The 21,539-nt window shown below is 38.0% G+C and overlaps 1 protein-coding gene across 2 annotated transcripts in view; it reads right to left on the bottom strand.

The window, feature by feature from the left end:
- Nucleotides 1-21,539, bottom strand: part of LOC135225705 (nucleoredoxin-like) — a 470,296-nt gene that overhangs the window by 430,849 nt on the left and 17,908 nt on the right. For both annotated transcript variants that reach the window (XM_064265068.1, XM_064265069.1), the window contains exon 3: nt 3,170-3,335. In XM_064265068.1, coding sequence (XP_064121138.1) covers nt 3,170-3,335 — 166 coding nt within the window. The remainder of the gene's footprint in view (nt 1-3,169; nt 3,336-21,539) is intronic.

Here is a 21,539-nt window from a genome sequence, read left to right as displayed (position 1 = left end):
ATTCTTCGCTCTCGCACAATTTCATCTTGCAAGTCTTTTGTCCACCACTTGAGATGCTCACCCAACGTCTACGAGTGACCGACGTCGAACTGGTTATCGTCGAAGGTGGATTTTAAAGTGGGCTAATACAGTCCAATACCCCCACCCCACCCCAAAAAAAACCTTCGTGCATTAACCGCCGTCACAAATATCATCGTCAGACAAATATATAATTAACGCCATCTGTTCCTTCTGACATGACTTGTGTGATTTGTAACCTCTTCAGCCTCCAAAACCATAAATAAATGGCCTAATATCCGCTATATTTATAGAACTTGCGAAAGCCAAAAATAATCTCAACGATGAAAAGCCTTCACTGCCTCAAGTAATCAATACAAAAAATATTATAAAAACTTAATAAAAAAATTATTCCAATTAAAATTTAATCTACGGTTAAAAGTAATGATTACGACTAACAAAATGGAATGAACACAAATAACAAAAAAGGAGTACATATAAATAATAAAAAGGAATGCATAAAACTAGCAAAATGGAATGAACACAACTAACAAACTGGTGGTCTTAGGGCCACTGTGCTCACTTGAGCCACTTGCTCACTAGTACGTCCAAGATTAAGATATTTCCTTCACATTCCCATGTAGAATCTACTGTGGTCTCACTTGCGCGCCTTAGGCCCTGAACTGAACAGACTTAAATAAACACTACACGAAGATTTTTTTTTTACAATAATATAATAAATTGTAGCCCTGCTGTCCTTGAGAAATAGATTTGTAAAGTTTTCTTATACATTCGCTATGCAAAAATTTGACACTTGCAAAGTCCTACTTGGCCCAAGGGAACCATGTATTGAACCAACTTGAACCTGGATTCCAGAAAGACGCTTTCACGTAAATCTGGTCTTTATGGATCAGTAGTCTTGGAGTACATTTTTAAATTACCATACGCCATTTTCACAGACTAAATTGTATCCTGCTCTCCCTCTCTCCCCCTCCCCCCATCTCCCGTGGCACCCCAGACTCAACATTTGAATACACTTGCATCCCTTTTACAAAAGGATACCTAGAGCCAAGTTTGGTTGAAACTGATTCAGTTCTTCTGGAGAAGTCGAAAATGTGAAAAATGACACACAAATATTCGTAAATAAGCCAAAAAGGTTTTTGATCGCAGGAGCTCATTCGAGCTTTCCGCTCACCTAGGTGACAAAGTTATCAGTACAGAATAAAAATGACACTCTTGAGAGCATGAAAACACCGACAACCTGTCTACTGCAAAAGAGAAAATCAGAGCACAGTCCTATATGGCAACCAGCTAGCATGCGATTGCCAGAGGGAGCTGGGTAGGGAATATATAGATATGTTAGGCATGACAAATTAACTTGCCACGACATTTAGCGATGGAGGCCTGGTGAAACGTACTGCGAATTGAAACCGGGTGATAACGTGATCAGATAACATAACTTGTCCCCGGTAGCCCTTACCAATACCTCCCTCACTGAGCCCCACTATGAGGCTGAAAATAGATGGTACCGTTGAATTAAAAAACAAATTGGAATAAAAGCCTTGTAAAAACTGCGCTACACATATTTCCGTTGAGGTGCAAGCTATTATGATCCATAGGGTCCAAAAGTCAAGAGAGCAATCTCACTTATGCACAGCAATAAAAATTCTCATTTATCTCAGTTCAAATCAGTTTTATCGGCTCTAATGATAAGGTGGAGAAAAGTGATCATGATTTGCTTCTAAATACGTATATATACTTACATACATAAATAAACACAAACACACACACACATATATATATATAATATTATATATATATATATATATATATATATATATATAATATAATGTATGTGTATCTGTTTTTGTCGCTGTATAAACATATTTATAAGCAAATCATAGTCTTAACCAGAAATCTCAGTAAACACCCATCCTGTCGTGATCACTTCCTCTGCCTTATCACCAAAGCAGATAAAACTGATTTGATCTGAGATGCATGTATATATATATATTAACAACGGGAGCGTCGCCCCCGCTATTTTCATATTTGGTAAGCGTTTAGCCATAGTGGAAGGCGAACTGGTAACACTGTCCCTCCTCTCTCTCTCTCTTTCTCTCTCTCTCTCAAGGCAATCACTGGCAATAGCCCTCTCTCGCTCTCTCTCTCTCTCTCTCTCTCTCTCTCTCTCTCTCCATTCCATCAGGTCATCAAGTCAGAGTCGGAGCTACAAAAATATACGTTTATTCAAAGCAAAGTACTAATTGAATAATTCAGGTTTCTCACAGGATAATTAATAGAATGATAACTCATAGATCAATTAACTCAGATAACCCCCGGTAAACAATAGTCTTAATCAGTAATAGTCAAACACCAATTATCTCTTCTCCAAAATATTATAGTTCCCTCCACTAGGACACTTAGTCTCCTCCACTAGGACACTTAGTCCCCTCCACTAGGACACTTAGTCCCCTCCACTAGATCCACCTGTTTAAAAGACAGGAGAACACACTAGTGAGCACACACAATTGTAAAGACAAAGTCAAAAGATTAAATGGAAAAAGAACATCTTTACAAAATATCAAAACAGACAACTAAGCCACAACTTTGGCTAAAGCACATTGACTCTTACCCATTACAGCTTGGAACATCACAACTTTCAAAAGGAAACTCTTCGGCATAAGCCATCATGGCTCTGCCTTTCTCGCACAGACCTCTCCATAAGTCTCCCCATAGTTTTGGCTAAAGATGCCATTATGAACAGAATAGGCGCACACATACACATGAATTCACAATCTTCGGTAACTGGTTGCAGCCAGTTTTCAAAGGCACCTTGAACAAGCTATCATGGCACTGATATGCTTAGGCAAGGAACTTTAACATCATACCACCCAAAAAAGAGTCATCAGCATGCTTAGATTGTCGCCTGAACTCTCAGTCTCCAGAGAAGTTAAAAATGATAAGTCTGTACATTCCCCCTTACTATATATATATATATATATTATAGATATAATATATATATATATATATATATATATATATATATATATATATATATATATATATATATCACCAATTGAATTTGCTCGACCAGCCTCTTAAATAACTGCCCTCCTACCTACCATATCATCACACCCTGATCCATGCAGTTACGAAAGCCCCTGTGCCTTACCTTTCTCTTGGTGTCGGAGAAGGGCAGTGCCAACCAGGGCATGTCCCCGAAGTAGTGATTGAAGGCCTCCTCATCGTGGTCGCTGCTGACCAAGACGATCTCCAGCTGGTGTTTGGTGTTCTCCTTCACGTGCTGGTAGAAGCTGACCAGCTGGGGAGTGAAGGCCCTGTGGAAAACATGGAATATTCAATTAAGACTACGAACTATTCAACAGGGAAATGAGTACCTAAATAGCGTTTAATGACTTCAATCTCTTTAAAATTAAACAAGAATTAAGGACAAGAAAAACACTAGTATTATTAGAGATGAATTAATGTTATGGCCACACTGCAGAAGTTACTAGTAATTCTGAGGAAAAAAATAAAGGCAACAATATTAACATGAAAAGCAATAAGAAAATTAGAAAATTTTTTACTTTTGCTTACTTGCAATCTGCCATTGCATACATACTATATATATATATATATATATATATATATATATATATATATATATATATATATATATATATATATATATATATATATATATATATATATATGTGTGTGTGCGTGTAACAGATCTGTAATTTGCAGACTACATCTTCCGGCCAGTTTTCTGTACCACAAAACTCAGAGATGTAATTCAAAGGATTATCATTGGCCGCAAATTGTCAGGACACCAGTGCTGAGCTTATTTACACCTTGTAAATAAGCTATTCTTGATAGTTTTGAACTGAATTAAAATCTTTCATCAAATGTGTAATGCGTATGTAAGACGTCATGCGATTTGTCAATAAGCAGATTTCCGTGTTTCACTGTCTGAGCTTCTGCCTTTGCATCATCGGTGGATAAATTGACTAAAATCTCTTTTTCTCTCCCTACTCAGGAGATCTCGCCCCTCAGTCCCACCCCACCCCTCGTCCTCTTTCCTTCGAGCAGCTTTTGTAACACGATCTATATTCATCTGATCCTAAATCGCTGTCTGAGCTCATCTCCCTACAGATCGCAGCCTTTCTTATCCCTTTCGAATATGAAACCGAATCAGAATTTTGTATCAGAATACACAGTTTGATTAAAAAAAAATGAATACGAAACAGAGTTCAGAAAGAGACTGCAAACCAAAATCCACAATTTGACTGAACAACATAAAAAAACGGGAAAAAACCGATTCCAAACACAAAGTTTGAATGAAAAACCGGAGACTAAAAAAAAACGCATTCTGGTTGTTGCTTGGGAAACGCATCGCCCTCTATTCTTCCGCCTCGGTACAGCATTTGAATCATCGAGCCTCGGAGCCACTGGAGGGAACCTCAAAAGAATGATCGGGCTGGAATACATTGGTATTGCTATGCCATTTAAGCCCCCAAGTTACGCGAGGCATTGACGATGTAACTCCCCCTCATGCCTCGCAGGAGTGTATTAAATAGTACATGAACTAAATACATATGTCCCTCCTTCTCTCTCTCTCTCTCTCTCTCTCTCTCTTTGCAATTCTCCTTTTTACCCTCTGTTTAGTCCTCACCTATTACCAGTTCCTCATTTACTACGCACACACACACAGACTTCAATTCTATCATTTCGTTTTTCTTGTTAATCCTTTTACAATTACTCCTTAATCCTTTTACAGTTACTCCTGGCTTTTCTTCTTCAATCTCTCTCTCTCTCTCTCTCTCTCTCTCTCCTCCTCCTCCTCCTCCTCCTGGATACTCAAAAAGACAACCTCTATTCTTTCTTTTATTGCCCCTCATCTCCTACCTTCTTTCTTATCTCTGCCTCTGACCAATCCCTTCCTGATCAACCCTACTTCCCTTTCTAATTCCATTTTTCCCTTCTTTTCGCCTCCAAGTCTCTTACTACCCCCGCCTCTTACTACTGTTTCCTTCCTTATCTGCCCCTGCTATTACATCTCTCTCTCACTCTCTCTCTCTCCTCTTCTCTCTCATCTCTCTCTCTCGTCTCTTTTCCGGGGTCTCTCTCTCTCTCTCTTCGCCTCATCCCCTTTCGATGTCTTTGCGCAATGTTCTTTCCCGGCATTTTTGGGAAAAATCCTCGTGTTCATGTATAAACGCGCGATTCTCCTCCGGCGGCGAGAAAAGCAATGCAGTTGTTTGAAATTCAACGGCGCGACACCCACTTGAAATTTATGCTGATGACATTCCCCAACTGGGGAAGGAGGGAGAGTGGAGAGTCGGGGGAGGAAAGAGGGAGATAGTGGGTGAGTGGCGTGAGGGGGGTGAGAAGAGAGCACCGAAATGGATCGGGAGAGAAGGAAAACGTCAAATGGGTTTGCCTCAGCAAAAGGTTATTAGCGAGTAGGAGGCTGGGCGATGGTGATTTTTCAGATGACACAAATAAAAAATAGAAAAAAAAGCATTGAAAAACATAATCACAGATAAATTGATAAGAGCCAGAAAAATGGGTAACCTATGAAATCTCAAGAATGGAGAAAAGAATTAAACATTCATTAAACCTGAAAAAAATCAAAATATACAAAAATGGAATTCGTATTACTTCGAGGTTATATTAAAACAAAATTAAATATCCATAGAGGATATATAACAAAGAAAACTGCCCAAATCAGAAAAAATATTCAGAATTCTTTCATAACGCAAAGAGAACACTAACTACCTTTGTAAATAAAACCGTATAAGATAAAAGGGAAAAAAATCTTAAATATCAGAAATACTGAAGATATCCGCTGAAGTTCAGATACGAATATGATGGGCTATTATTTCATTCATTAATAATAATAATAATAATAATAATAATAATAATAATAATAATAAAATAATAATATTTTATTGAAAAATAATGGCAGAATCACAGAATTGATTTTGTACAATATTCTTTCAATTCTCCTTATGATTTTTCTTTCTGCACGCTGGTAATTATAAAGCAGCTGTCCAATGTTCATCGTGCTGTAGGTCGTCAACGGAAATTTCGGGCGGGCTGGTGTTATCAAAAGCAAACTGGTTATCAGGGACAGGCTGGGGTCGTCAACAGGTATACAGTGGGTTTCGTAGATCGGGAACAGGCCGTAGTCGTCAGGGGTCTATCCGGTATTTCTTGTTATTTCTTCTTTTCTGTTTTCAAGGCGTCTACATGTTTCGGCCACCTCGTTTGGCCATCTTCGGACGGGATCGCTGAGTGCAATGGTCTGTGTCAGATATATTCACGCTATTTATTGCATTCGGTTGGCTTGAAGAAAACGGGTACCTCACTTTTCATTGGGCAATACCTGTGGACGTCACGAGCGATGTCATCAGGGGCCCGTTGCTGGTTGGCTGTCCTCTTCGTGGGCGGAGCCTCATCCTTATTGGTGATGGTGGAGGTCCCCTCGAAGGGCGTGCTACCAGGTCGTCCTCAGGGCGAGAGCTTGAGCTGCGATCACCCTCAGGGTTACTAGGGACGTCCTCAGGAATGAGAGCTAATGCTTCTATCATCTCAGGATCCCTCTGGTGCGATGGTCGTTGTGGGGCGGTGTCTGCTGCTCTCCTGACGGCGGTGGGGGGAGGAGGAAGGTCTCCTGTGTGATGTTTAAACTGGGCTTCTCCCTCCCGATGTGCAGCGCTTCTAAGATTCGCAAACGACGTAGATCGGGTGCCTGGTCGATAACCTCGAAGTTACCGACGATGTCGCTGCGTCGGATTATTTTATTATGGGCAGTCCTTGCATGATTAAATAAATACCGCTCCCTTCCTGCGCGTGACAGGAGATCCTCTGGAGAGGCGCATTGACGTCATCCCGATGTAAGTTCCGAGCATCCTCGGATTGGGCACATGTATCTGTAAATGACGTTCGTCCTCTTCAAGGGATCCTGCAACGGTGCGGGGTTATTTTTCATAATAAGACTAGCATTGGGGGTGTTTTTTTACTTGTATAAAATATGATCAAGTTGATCTGCTGTTTCGTTGGTGCGGTCGGAGAAACGTGATTCTGATTATTTTCCCGTAGGGCTCGCTCGTCTTCTATACCGCCGATGGAAGGTGCCCTTATAGAAAAAATTAATTTTCTGCTGGGGGTCTGGGTGGGGTTCCTGTAGGTACCATTCTTCCATGCTCTTCCTGAAGACGTTCTGGATGCTTCGGTTGGTGTGTCCGTTGTTTACTAGGACCTGGGCTGCACGTTCCATCTCCTTATTGGTGTCTCGCCCATGTTGAACAATGGGAAAGAGCTCTCCTGACGTAGGCGCTGATGGTGGTGTCCTTATAGCGTTCAGGGCATTCACTCTCGCCGTTCAGACACATTCCCAGGTTCGTGGGCTTCGTGTAAACCCTTGTAGCGAACGCATCCCTCCTTCTGTTCAACCAGGACGTCCAGAAGGGAAGAGACGGCCATCACGGCTATATTCGATGGTAAATCGTAAACGGCTGTTGGTGTGGAAGGCTTGACGTATTTCCTCGATCTCCTTCCTCGTTCCTGCTTGGATGAAAGTGTCATCTATATATCTTACGTATATAGATGGCTTCCTAATGCTTCTAAAGACACGCTCCTCCACCATGCCCATGTAAAAGTTCGCAAACAGGAGCCCGAGGGGGATCCATCGCTACAACCATCGATTTGTAAGTACATATGGCCATGGTGGTTAATGAAGGGAGCCTTCTTGGTGCATATTTCCAGCAGAGAGCGAAGGGCGTGTTCGGGGATATTCAGCGGGTCGGTGGATGGGTCTCTGTAGACACGTTCAAGGATCATTTCGATGGTTTCATCTACAGGAACGTTAGTAAACAACGACTCTACATCCATCAATGCAATACTGCCTCCAGGGGGCGCGGATCTTAAGGCTTGCAGAAACTCCGCAGACGACTTCAAACTATGTGTGCTGGGGATGTAGGGGGTGAGAATAGTATTTAGTTGTTTAGCAAGGTGGTATGTGGGTGCTGGTATATGGCTAATGATGGGTCTTAAAGGGTTTCCATGGTTGTGAGTTTTCACATTACCGTAGATGTACCCGAGGTTGTAATCTCCAGAAATACTAGAGAGGTGTAAGGCGTTAGTGGCTGCGTTGACAGTTTCTATGATTCTATTGGCTTTGCGTTTAATGTCGACCAGGCACCCGATCTACGTCGTTTGCGAATCTTAGAAGCGCTGCACATCGGGAGGGAGAAGCCCAGTTTAAACATCACACAGGAGACCTTCCTCCTCCCCACCGCCGTCAGGAGAGCAGCAGACACCGCCCCACAACGACCATCGCACCAGAGGGATCCTGAGGATGATAGAAGCATTAGCTCTCATCCTGAGGACGTCCTAGTAAACCCCATGAGGGTGATCGCAGCTCAAGCTCTCGCCTGAGGACGACCTGGTAGCACGCCCTTCGAGGGGACCTCCACCATCACCAATAAGGATGAGGCTCCGCCCACGAAGAGGACAGCCAACCAGCAACGGGCCCCCTGATGACATCGCTCGTGACGTCACAGGTATTGCCAATGAAAAGTGAGGTACCCGTTTCTTCAAGCCAACCGAATGCAATAAATAGCGTAATACATCTGACACAGACCATTGCACTCAGCGATCCCGTCCCGAAGATGGCCAAACGAGGTGCCGAAACATGTAGACGCCTTGAAAACCAGAAAAGAAGAAATAACAAGAAATACCGGATAGACCCCTGACGACTACGGCCTGTTCCCGATCTACGAAACCCACCTGTATACCTGTTGACGACCCCACCCCAGCCTGTCCCTGATAACCAGTTTTGCTTTTGATAACACCAGCCCGCCCGAAATTTCCGTTGACGACCTACAGCACGATGAACATTGGACAGCTGCTTTATAATACCAGCGTGCCAGAAAGAAAAATCATAAGGAGAATTGAAAGAATATTGTACAAAATCAATTCTGTGAATTCTGCCATTATTTTCAATAAAACTTGTTTGAAAGAAAGAAGGTCTGTTTCCAGCGTACAATAATAATAATAATAATAATAAAAACTGGAAACATAACTTTTGATGTCATGTCCTTGGTGGTGACAAAGCTCGCCTCACCTGCTAGAGATGTCTTTTATATATATAGATATATATATATATATATATATATATATATATATAAATAGATACACACACACACAGAGATAGATATATATATAATTATATATATATATATATATCTATATATAGGTATATATATATATATATATATATATATATATATATATATATATATATATATATATCTATATATATATCGATATATATATATATATGTATATATATATATATACTATATATATATATAGATATATATATATATAGATAGATATATTATAACATTTATATATATATATATATATATATATATATATATATATATATATATATATATATATATATCCCACGGTGGAGGGAGCAAGGTTGGTTTCCTGAAAAATCCACTGTCTCAGTTAACCTCATAAGTGGATTACGTAGAGGGAGATTATTCATTTGTAAGAGGCAGCTAGAATTTATATGAAAAAAAATATGAAACGCAAACCAATTTTTTTTCAAAAAAGAATTTTCCTGAAGGTTTTATCTAGAAAACTCCCTTTTAGTGACCAAGAGATGCTCAATGTTATATTGGGTCAGACAGCCTCTCCCAAAATGTTAGGGGAATTTTGCCGATGTTGCCAACAAATTGAGACAGACACGGGGCCACCTGTATTGTTTAATGCAAATGTGTTTTTCCATAATGGCGTCCTCTCTCTCTCTCTCTCTCTCTCTCTCTCTGTTTCTTGAGAAGAAAACAATTGAAAACAATTTCACAGTACAGCAAATCTAACAAAATCCAACCCAACTGACTCCGGTTTACTCTCTCTCTCTCTCTCTCTCTCTCTCTCTCTCTCTCTCTCTCTCTATCTGTGTGTGTGTGTGTGTTTCTTGAAATTAAAACACCTAAAAACAATTTCACAGTACAACAAATCTAACAAAATCCAACCTGACTGACTCCGGTCAACTGGCCAAATGCCACTGAAGGTGTCATGTTCCGTGCAAAATACACGAGAAGATATGGAAAGTAGGAGAGGGCAGGAGGATGGTTAGGTATCGTCGGGGGAGGGGGGTGGAAGGGGAAGTGCAGTCAAACAAAAGCGATCTATTTATCACGTGAAAGCGACCTTCTCAAAACACGAAAGAGGCGGTCTCAAAACAATGCTCTTTTATTATGAACAAGATGAAAACCATGGATATATGAGAAAATAAAGACAATAATGCATAATGGGAAAGGACGCATACCCAAATGTGAATGGCACTGCCAACAGAGAGACGTAGGAGTGCTCCATCAAGTAGGCATGACCGTATTTAGCATTGCATATATGAATATGAATTAAACAAGCTTGAACATACAACAATGTATTTATATTTACACACACATATATAAAACACTACACACACACACACACACCACACACACACACACACACACACATTATATATATATATTATATATATATATATATATGATATATAACCATCACCAAAAACCTCAAGAATTACAGTGTTTCTTTAAATGACAGAAGATACACAACTCTAAATACATCAAAGAGAAAACGTATTGAGGATATGGAGTGCACAAGGGGAATAAATATTGCGTGGAGAAAGGATTCATAAAGTCACCTCACAAATAAAGGGACAACGACATCGGATACAGGTTTCTCATGAGCTGACATTTAGTGAAAGACTGAAATACACAAATGAAAGAATGGGCTGGCTGAATTAGAATTTGGATATCAAATACACTGAAATCGCATACGAAAATACGTCTACCACGATCTGCATCGATATATGGACAAGAATCACAGTATGCCAGTGAACCTGCATCTAAAATATTGTGCCGATCTGACAACAAAGTATCAAGAAGAATATTAGGAGTTAGATGACAGGTCAGAGTTAGAAAATGATTCCATAAGGGAAATTAGAGAAGTTTCACAAGTCGATGAGATAATGATGAAGGATAAATGAAGATGGCTTGGACATGTCTTTCGAAAATGGTCTTGAATATCCAATTCGCTCTACAACGGAATTAATATATTTTCATATATTTTTTAGTTGATAATAAGTTCTCCGTCCCATAGGGGCGCGTCACTGCAGTCCTGAGTTCTTGTTCCGTGGTTCGAGCCCATGGGACGGTGAACTTATTATTAACTAAAAAAAAATTCTCTTCGATTAACATATGTGAATATTAATTCTGAGTAGAGCGATTGAATATTAAAGGAAATTTATATATATATATATATATATACTATATATATATATATATATATATATATATGTATGTATGTATGTATATGTATATATACATATATATATATATATATATATGATATATATATATATATATATGTATATATATATATATATATATATATATATATATATATATATGATATATATATATATATATATATATATATATTTATGTATATATATATATATATATATGTATATATACATATACATATATATAAACTATATATATATATATATATATATATATATATATATAGACATATGTGAATCACACAAAGACATATAAATAAAGAAATCGTAGCGATGACCTCTTCAGAAAATAACCACGACCGAGACTGAAAAGGACATACTTTACAAAAATTAAGTTTCTGCTGCCGGAAAAGGGAGACTTCAAGCTACCTGCCACTTAAAGAAAAAGAAAAAAACACTAGTTTCAGGAAGTCAGCCTCTCTCTCTCTCTCTCTCTCTCTCTCTCTCTCTCTCTCTCTCTCTCTTAATGATTACCTACGCGCTCTCACAATAGTGGGATTTAGGAGGCGAAAAAAATTCCAATTTCTCTGACTGCAGAAATTACTAACAAAAAACATTTCATGCAAAAGTCTTAGGTTGCATCACTTCATTAACAATAACATTAATGTTCAGTTTAGAATTCAAAACATTAATATTAATTTAAACCGACAGCAGCTTCCAGAGAATTTCCTCTCTATCTCTACACACACACATTATATATATCTGTATACATATATATGTATATAGTGAGAGAGAGAGAGATGAGAGAGAGATGAGGAGAGACGAGAGAAGAGAGAGAGAGAGAGAGAGAGAGAGCAAATGCAAAAGATTGGATAGACACTGAGTGCCCAAGTGTTCAAAGTTTGGAATGCATGAAGGGATTGTTGAGCTAATTCTACTTCGTGGAAGTAAATCATGGATGATGAATACGAATGGAAAAAGAAAAATGAAGCTATATGGATGATTTCATTGGGTAGTAAATGAACCATATGATACATAGCTCGAGTGAAAAGATTAGGTGAAAGGACGTATCAGGAAGATTTGACGTGATCGGGTCTCATGGAAAGAGCGCTGAAAAAGAGGTTGGTGAAAGGTATGTGGAATAGATAAGTGCTAGGAAGAGGCAAAAGGCACAATATATGAGTAGAGGTGCATCCATTCTGATAACTTTTCACTGTGGGTGTCAGAAGCAGCTAATGTTGTGGAAATTATCTGCATAAAGGCTCATCCACGACTCACCGTTATTTACCATTTTCTTGAGCCAATCCCTGCTAGGAGAAATCCCATTATATTACAAAAATAACTAATATATACTAAAATCTCATTTATTCATTTGTATGTATACGTATATATACATATACATATATATATATATATATATATATATGTATATGTATGTATATGTATATATACAGGTGTGTGTCTGTGATTATTTGTAATCCGAAAAAATACGAGTATGCATATATTCATAAAAGTTAGTAATATTGACATAATTATATACGCAAGTCTCTATAAATTTCGCTCCAGGTAGTGGAAGCATGATTTCCTAACGATTACAAAGTTCCTAATTGCTGTGATGTAACTGATAATTCAGCAACGACTGAAGTTTGGCTCAGTCGATTCCCACTTCATCCAACTTGACGTCGGCCTCAAACACTCGACCTTGGCATCCCCAAACGTAATTGTAACTTCACTTCCCTTATCTTGCAATAACTACTGGCGAACGCAGTATCAGTACTTCCTCGGTTTATGATTTTCACAACAACAACAACAACAACAACAATAATAATAATAATAATAATAATAATAATAATAATAATAATACTAGAGCAACAAAATGCAAAGCACCTTTCGGATATAAAACCATTTAAGAAGAAAATACATGAGCACTACGCACACAAAAAGGAAAGAAACACAAAAAAGGGTCTTCATATAAAACAGTAGCTTTTCTAGATGGTGCTAGATAGACCCTCGGACTATAAAGAGAGGCCCCAATTAAGAGTGTCTGAAGTTCTATTTAATTTTATTCTGTGAAGGCAATCTACATATCATTGAGTGGTTATGTAAATACCCCTCCTAAAAAGGAGAGAGAGAGAGAGAGAGAGAGAGAGAGAGAGAGAGAATATCTAATACCTTCATAACACAAACACATAAACACACACACATATATTTATATAATATATATATATATATATATATATATAAATATATATATATATATATATATATTAAAAAAAAGCCAATCAAAAGTATAGCCCAATTACAGCTCATAAATATTACATTTGAGCCTTTTAAAATCCTTATACTGAACACCAAATTCAATATTTAAGGTCACGTAGAGACTGAAGTAATATAGTCAAATTACCCTAAATATCTAATAAGAGCAGGGAACGGAAATGTAAAATATAAGAACGAAGTAGTTTCAAAGTATAAATGAAGTAGCTTAACCAGCCATAATTTTTTTATTTTTCAAAAAATAATTTGGCTAAATGTACGTTGATTAGTATTACCATAACATTAACAAAGCAACGCTTGGAAGGAAGGAATATAGAATTGAGGACAAAGGCCAAGCGCTGGGACCTATGAGGTCATTCGGCGCTACACGGGAAATTGACAGTAAGAAGTTCTCAAAGGTGTAACATGAGAAAAACCTCGCAGTTGCACAATGACATGAGTGTTAGGAGAGGGTGGAAATTCAAATGGAAGAATGAGAATATGAACGGAGGTACAGTAAAGGAATGAAAGGGGTTGCAGCTAGCAGCCGAAGGGACACTGCAAAGAACCTTAAGTAAAGTCTACAGTGCATCACGTGAGGTGAACTGACGATACTAACGTCCCCCCCTCCATCCACCCCGCACGGGGGGAAAAAAAGCTTGGCACAGTAATCAACATTTGAATTCCTAATCAACAACCAAAATCAAAACCAAACTATCCGAGAAGCTATATTTTAGGTGCTAAATAATAAACTTCATGAGGTTCAATAATTTCCATGGCTGAAAAGGACCGAATTCCAGAGAAACAAAATTTGACATGATTAAGATTAACAAAATTATCAACAATCCACACCTGACACTACAAATGGCAACGAATGTCCCCAATGCTGATGTCTGACAAGCGAAAAATCAAACATTTTCCAGAGAATAAATATTTCATATGATAAACAATAACAAAACTTCCTTAAAACCAATATTTCTCAGGATGACAATAACAAACTTCCCCGAAATCAATATTTGACAATCCAAACAATCACAAATTCCCCGATAACCAATATTTAGAATAGTAAATGATAATAACTTCCCGAGAATCAGTACTTAAAACAAGAAACAATAACAAACGCTTGAGAATCAACATCAGACATGGCACACAATGACAAAATTCCCATAACAAATGTCACGAGAATCGATAAATTAAGGCCAATTACCCATGTCTGGTAATGGGGGAGGGGGAGGGTGGAGAGGAGAGTTAGGGGAAGGGGCGTTTTCTGCAGTTACCGCATAACTCAGCCCTTGTAACTAAGAGCCAAGTAATCAAAACCTCGACAAGGAATTTAGCCTCAGGGCATTAATTGACATAGTTTACAGGAACAGCCCAGAGTTAGACGAAGTGGAGCTCGGCTGATCAAGTCCAATTGCACCCAAGTGACTTGATGCCTTATCAGCTGGTTTCCCCGATGAGTAATTTATCAAAGGAGAATTTTTGTACTATGGTTATCTAATGTTAATAAACGCTCGCACACACGCTTGCTGAAAATCCAAAAGAACGTGCAGTTTTTAAAAATGTGCTAGAAACATATACTAATATATTAACACTAATTACAAATTTCACAGGTTATACAAACAGATACGTTTGAAAACTAATTGAATTAATGAATACCACCAAATGATACCAAGACCACTACGGAATAAAAAGCATAACATAATTTGCCAGAATAATACATTGCCCTAACGGAGACAAAAAAATCTCACCAAGATGATTTCTTTCGCAACATGACTCAGGAAATCAGTGATATAACTACTCCCACTCATGTGATGTTTACATGGGCTATTAAACGATGCATAAGCTAAATGGCAAACTCATGACAGTATTACTGGTAATGTCCAATGAACTTCCAAAAGTGAGTCAGAAAAAACTGTGTATTGTATCTTCATAACTGTGACAAGTTTCTGGAGAGATGAATGGAGTGAAATGGGAGGAGAAAATGCAGAAACTAGTGAGGAAGTTACAACACGATGCCAAAAGGAGGAAGCTGAAAGTATAGTATATGTGAGCAAAATTAATGAGATGAGGGAAAATGAAAATTAGGAAACCACAGCAATGATTAATAATACGGATAGGGACAGAATAAACGCGGTTGATGTTACTGGTATTGGGGATTAAATATAACAAATAATGGTATAATTAGAGAAGTGGCGAGCTTCAGAATAGTTGAAGCCAGCAAGGTAGCTGGCTTTTCCAAGGAATTGGAAAGAGAGCTAGAGTGACTATGGAAGCCTAGATTGGTTTGTACGAATCGACTGCTGATTCATTTCTATTAAAGTGAAGTGTGTATGATGAATGTCAGTGAATGAAACTGACATTTGTTGATATGAGCTGTTTTGCGGTTAGCAACGTTATTAAATTTAATGCGGTGAGAAATATGGTGGCTTATGGAAAATGGTAAAAATGTTAAAAAGGGTGGAAAGATGAGTATTTTGAGACTGTTTGATCAAGTGGAAAGAATGGGGGGCGATAGATTGGCGAAAAATGTATTCACAAGTAGAAAGGAATGTTTGTAACACGGTGCGAAAGGTTTTGGAAAGGAAGGGTCTTAACGTCCAGAAACTGAGATATTACATTAAAAGACAGAACGAACGTATGAAATTTAGGTTATAAACCCCGGCACAGGAGCAGTTTCAGTATTCAACGTTCAAGATTGTGAAAAGAGGGAGTGGCTGGAAACCAAGATGAATGAGATTCAGAAATACATGAGATTAAGTACGCTGGACAACAAGATGGAAGAGAGCAAGAGGAAATAGAGTTCAGTAAAATTTTAAAAAAAAAGCCCCACTGCAAACTCTTTGGTAGTGACAATAGTGCACCAACTACGGAGGTTAAAACTAAAGTGAAAGGTGGAGATTGTGAAAGTGTGTTCGATGTGTTGCTGATGCAACTTTAGAGTGTGAGTGTGTGTGTGTGTGTGTGTGTGTGTGTGTGTGTGTGTGTGTTTATGTGAGTGAAGCTGTTAATGTGGTGGATGTTTTCTGCACATGAGGTTCATTCAGCGTACAGGGTGAATACGGAAGTAACCACCTTTTTTTGTTTTTTGAGCCAGCCTCTATTTGAGGCAATAACCTAATGCTGGAATGGAATGGAATAAAAAAAATATAGGCCTAAGTCCAAGCACTGGGACATATGAGGTCATCCACCGCTGAAAGGGAAAGTGAGAGTGAAAAGGTTTGAACGGTATAACAAAAGGAAAACCTCGCAGTTGCTTTATAAAAACAAGCAGGAAGAGAGAGAAAATAAGCGGAGGCAGAGTATAAGGAAATAAAGGGGTTGCAGCAAGGGACCGAAAGAACGCTGCAAAAAACCTTAACTTAAGTAATGCCTACGGTGCACTGACGGCACAAAACCCCTCCTACAGGGGGTGACCTAATGATGGCAAAAATACACGGGACATATACGGACAGCACTAATTTAACTACACCTTTTGAAGCTACTTTCTAATGCACGAATAAGTGCTATAACGAATTATGGAAGACTTCTAATGCAACTGCAGTTGCAATAAATTATATAATAAATATCAACGAAAATTACAATTTCTCAGTAACACTCGACGTATTTTCATATCGATTAAATGTGTGAGTGATGTTACTTCTGGCCTGATTTCCGGTCACTTTTCTTACTCCACTCTCTAATAATTATTCTTCTATACGTCTACAACTGATTCAATTCATTCCTTATATTTTTTAATCCATATTCAGTTTAAATTCATTATTGAGTTCACCTCATTTATAATTTCATTCCTCTCAATTTTTAATTCACTGGTCTTTCACCCATTACATTTACTAATTCACTTCAATCGTCTTTCAACTTCCCTTCCTTTAATTTTTATTCTGCTTCACTCTGCAATTAACCCGAATCCCTCTTTCACTTCTTGGTTACGTCTCCTTAGTCTTCACTTCCCTCCAATCTTTAAATCACTTTATTCGCTAACTTGCTTCATTATTCTACAACAGAGCACATTCCGTTGATGGAAATGAAGCTATACCGCAGTTGCAGCAATCGAAAAAGATCACACTACTTCAATGAAGTCTCAAAGTGAGAGAATTCATTCTCTGAAATTCATTTACTCGTTCCCTTGCTGTTGATAAAAACAGATGAATACTCCATAAACCTCGACGCACATCAGTCAACGAGTTATTGCTGGTTATGCTTCACCAGACATTGCTTTCGGTGCTTTGTTCTGTTCGCATTTTACGCTGCTGAAATTGTTTGGCGGCCATAAATCAGGATTATGACATCTGTATGAAAAATGACCAAGCATTCAATTAAGTTTCGCATCCAACCTATGCTGTTGTTCAAACCGAATTATTAGAAAATAAAAAAGGCGGTTTTTAATTTCCCTATAAATATATTAATCATCAAAGACCGGTTAACTGGCCGATTTTTCTGAGACCTGCAAACATAAACACAAAACGTACATCACGTCTGAATTCACGCAACGTATTTCTCACCAAATGACAAGGAAATAATTTCCCAAATACAGATCAAAGCCTATTAACTCAAGCAGTCCGGTACATTTCCTGAACAAAGATAAAAAATAATGTATCAAACGTTAAAGAAATTCACTTGACCAACTGATTAATACTAAATTTGAGTCATTTTTTTAAGAGAGAGAGAGAGAGAGAGAGAGAGAGAGAGAGAGAGAGCAAACTAATAAATATCGGATGAATAGTTTCCACCTCCGTGGAGAGTGAGGCATACCTCGTTAACGACCTCCCATTTCGGGTATGATACGACGGTATACATTTCGACAGAGAACTTTATTTTTTTAACTAAATTCTGTTATTTTATTTCTCCTGTCTTTCTTCACTTCCAAACTACGACCCACAACAGTTGAGTAACCCATGTACAAAATGCACAGACAACGTCAACGGAGGCTCACCAGTTGCATAAAGAGTTTATTAGGATGTTTGTTTGTTTGTATGGTGCTTTTACGTTGCATGGAACCAGTGGTTATTCAGCAACGGGACTAACTTCTTTCATCACCAGAAATGCGCATCTCTAACCCCTCAGTGGAATGCCCGAGAATCGAACTTGCGGCCACCGAGGTGGCAGGCCAAGACCATACCGATCACGCCACTGAGGCGCTTCTATTAGGTTGTGAAGCAAGTGACACAAACACAGAGATGAAAAGAAAGAAAGAGATTTCATTCATAAATTATCCGTATATACTGAGTGTCCACAGAAAAAAAAAATAATTAACATTTTTCTTATCCGCACGCAAGGTGAATATAATTAGTATCTTATATAATTTTCTAGTCTACTCGGCAGTCTCTTCAAGGGGCAGCCAACTATTTACTTTCTCAAGCCCCTATGATAAAGGCTTTCAACTGGATGGACAGACAACAAAACTTAATGTGGCCTTCTAGGAAACTCAAGGGAAGAGGCTCAGTAGATCAGTAATGAAAGAAACGAATCATCACAAAATCCTAACGTCTTTTACGCACACACTCAGTTTCCCTAGCTCCTTTCAAGAAAGACAACTACGTACTTCGCTTCTAAGATGGATACGAAGCTCTTCGTTTCACGGGGTCTACGTAGCTGAAAATAAACGTTTTGTTCCTCAACACAACTGGTTTTTATTTTTTACGAAGCTCTTACTTTAGGTAAAACGTTTTATCTTTCATGAACTCTACTGCTCTCCAAAAGCTCCTGTTTCGTACAAACGCTTTTTGACCAAAATAGTTTGTGTTACAAACTTTTGTCTTTACCCAAAACTTCCTTCTTTTATCAAATTTGCATTCTGTTAAAAAGTTTCGTTTTCCATAAAGTCCTAAGTTTACAGGGAAATATTTGTTTGATGTGGCAAACATTTATATCGTTTTACGGGACATGTAGTCTATGGAAGCTCTCTCTCTCTCTTATTTGCTTTTACACAACATATCGCCTTCTGGGCTAAATGTTTTATAACCACTTCAGTGTTTGAAAACTTTGTTCCTCATCAAAACTAAAACTATAAAAAAAAAAAATCCCTCAATCACGTATCCTTTGATATGCCTAAGATTCTGTCCCTAATGAAATCTGTCAGCTTCTGTTCCATATAAAATAAAAGCTTTAATTTTCTTACAAATCTGTCGAAAACTGTTGTGCATTAGAAGGCTACTCCTCCTTTGGAATCCGTCTAACAACGGTTTCTATTCCTTACGGAATCCTTCAAAAGGTCCCGTCCTAAATTTCAAGAAATGTCTCAAGAGTTTCTCCCTCTTACGAAGCTCTCGAGTTCTTTACCTTCGGACTTCTTTCATTTATGGAACCTTTAACTTACCTGTTTATCTTTCCATTCCATCCTTATCGCATATAGTTATCAACTCTCCGCCCCTCAATTAATTTGACGAAGGAAATCCAACGCTGTATTTAGGCCTGTTAGCGTCAGCAGCGCTATATAGAGTCCGCCAAGTTAGGCCTACTAAACGTGGGATTTTCAAATACCATACGAGAGTATTCCCCCCTTTCCCTATAGGCCTATTACATTAGGCCGTATCGCATTGGGGGGTAAAACTACACAACGCCGATATAATGGAAGATATAACAGCTTTACGACGGTCATAAATATTGGGAGTTACATTACACTGCGAATGATATGCAATTTCATTATAAGCCCTCCAGGGTTCTATTTATTACAGCGATAAACAAAAGTACTGTTTAGATCAATAGCCTAGTTTATCCAGCAACAGGGAATATCCATTACAAAAATAATTCTAAAAATGATGAGGGTGAGGGACAGGGCCAGTTGTTCCAAAAATTATTATTGTCATTCTAATAATAGTAATAATGATGATAATAATAATGAGTGACTGTCCGGTACGTGCACAGAACCAGTACAAAAAGAGGCATTATTCAGGGGCAAAGAAACTCCTCAGGAGCCGAACACCAACCTGAGGGAGTGATAGAAAACGACCAGGCAAAGATCCTCTGGGACGATGGTATCAGAACAGATAGGGTGATACGTGCAAATACACCAGACGTGACGTTGATTGACAAAATCAAGAGGAAAGTATCACTCATTGATGTCGCAATATCATGGGATACCAGAGTAGATGAGAAAGAAAGAGAAAAAATTGGTAAATATCAAAACCTAAAAATAGAAATACGAAGGATATGGGATATGCCAGTGGAAATTGTACCCATAACCTTAGGAACACTCGGCACGAACCCAAGTTTCCTGAAAAGGAACCTGGAAAAACCAGATGCTGAAGTGGTTCCAGGACTCATGCAGAAGAGTGTGCTACTAGAAACAGCGCACATAGTAAGAAAAGTGATGGACTCCTAAGGAGGCAGGATGCAATCCGGAACCCCACGCTATAAAAACCACCCAGTCGAATTGGATGACTGTGATAGAAAAATAATAATAATAATAATTGGGTAATAAAAGCTCGCTTGCTTCAAGAAAGAGAGAGAGAGAGAGAGAGACACACATATATATATATATATATATATATATATATATATATATATATATATTTATTATATATATATATATATATATTCTATATATATATATCGTTAATGACTTTGATAACTATGGTATCATAGTTTATCTGTAAAATTCAAAATAATAATAATAATAATAATAATAATAATAATAATATAATAATAATAATAATAATAATATGTGACGGGCATATACCAAAACCTGGGAAATATTTACTCACGGATTCAACAGTCAAACACACGCATTCCTGAGCAACAGCAATAGTACAGAAAATATAGCCCTCTCAAAACAAAAGCATATTACCATTTTAAACAGCAAAGAAAAATATCAGGAAACCAACATTAAAGGTAATGGTGAACGTATGTATAAATAATAAAACAACAATTAATTAGTGAAATAACTGAATTTATATAACGAAATAAGTTTCTGTTGAAAATAAACGAAATCCACTCGACACCAGAATTAAAT

This window comes from Macrobrachium nipponense, chromosome 13, assembly GCF_015104395.2.
Source record: "Macrobrachium nipponense isolate FS-2020 chromosome 13, ASM1510439v2, whole genome shotgun sequence".
Lineage (NCBI taxonomy): Eukaryota > Metazoa > Arthropoda > Malacostraca > Decapoda > Palaemonidae > Macrobrachium > Macrobrachium nipponense.
Note: the sequence above shows the minus strand (reverse complement) of the source record. Positions and strands in the feature narration are given on the sequence as shown.